We start from the raw sequence: 663 nt of genomic DNA, 5'->3' as shown, positions 1-663 counted from the left end.
ACTTAAAGTTGACATCCCACTCATGAGTTCTTTCCATCATCACCATAGCAACCGGCGACCTTGGCGGCAGCGGTGGCGCCACCTCTCTGATTTGAGACTTTAAAGCGTGTTGGTACTGACCGCGATGCAGGTGTCCATAGCGTGTAACGTGGGCGGCGGTGGGGGTGGCGGGGGTGGCGGGGATCACCCTATGAAGGAGCGGCGGATGGTCAACACCAGCAGCACCGTCACCTGCCAGGTGAAAGTGAGGGCCGAGCCAAGCAGGACCACCCTGTTAGGCCACGCCCACATGAAGGAGGCCATCGGTCGTCATAGCAACATGAAGTACAGGTGAGACAGAGAGTGAGAGTGACACAGGAAGGGAGGGAGGGAGGGAGGCGGTCACATGACCACAGACAGGTGCAGAGTGTTTACTCAGGTTCATATTTCACGTGTGTGTGTGCTTGTTTTCCTGTCTTTAAGAGGACCAGTTTCAAATTACAGTGTTGTGAGGACATTTCTATGTTGTTTCAGGAATCCATTATAGCAACGAGTGTCCTCACAATGACATAAAGACAAGCCTGTGTGTGTGTGTGTGTGTGTGTGTGTGTGTTAGAGCTTAGCAGCTCCCTGACAGCTGTCACATCTGATCAGACCTATTGATTAGCTCTCAGTATTGATTAA

At 52.0% G+C, this 663-nt stretch overlaps 1 protein-coding gene across 1 annotated transcript in view; it reads left to right on the top strand.

Annotated features, from left to right (window-relative positions):
* Positions 1–277: 277 nt before the first annotated feature.
* LOC134005854 (voltage-gated potassium channel subunit beta-3-like) overlaps positions 278–663 on the top strand; it is a 12,740-nt gene continuing 12,354 nt past the window's right edge. Inside the window, exon 1 of the mRNA XM_062444866.1 lies at positions 278–330. Within this exon, the coding sequence (XP_062300850.1) occupies positions 290–330 (41 nt within the window). The 5' untranslated portion in view covers positions 278–289. The remainder of the gene's footprint in view (positions 331–663) is intronic.

Source organism: Scomber scombrus, chromosome 23 (genome assembly GCF_963691925.1).
Source record: "Scomber scombrus chromosome 23, fScoSco1.1, whole genome shotgun sequence".
Taxonomy (NCBI): domain Eukaryota; kingdom Metazoa; phylum Chordata; class Actinopteri; order Scombriformes; family Scombridae; genus Scomber; species Scomber scombrus.
The sequence above is the reverse complement of the archived record's forward strand: the minus strand, read 5'-3'. Positions and strand labels throughout refer to the sequence as shown.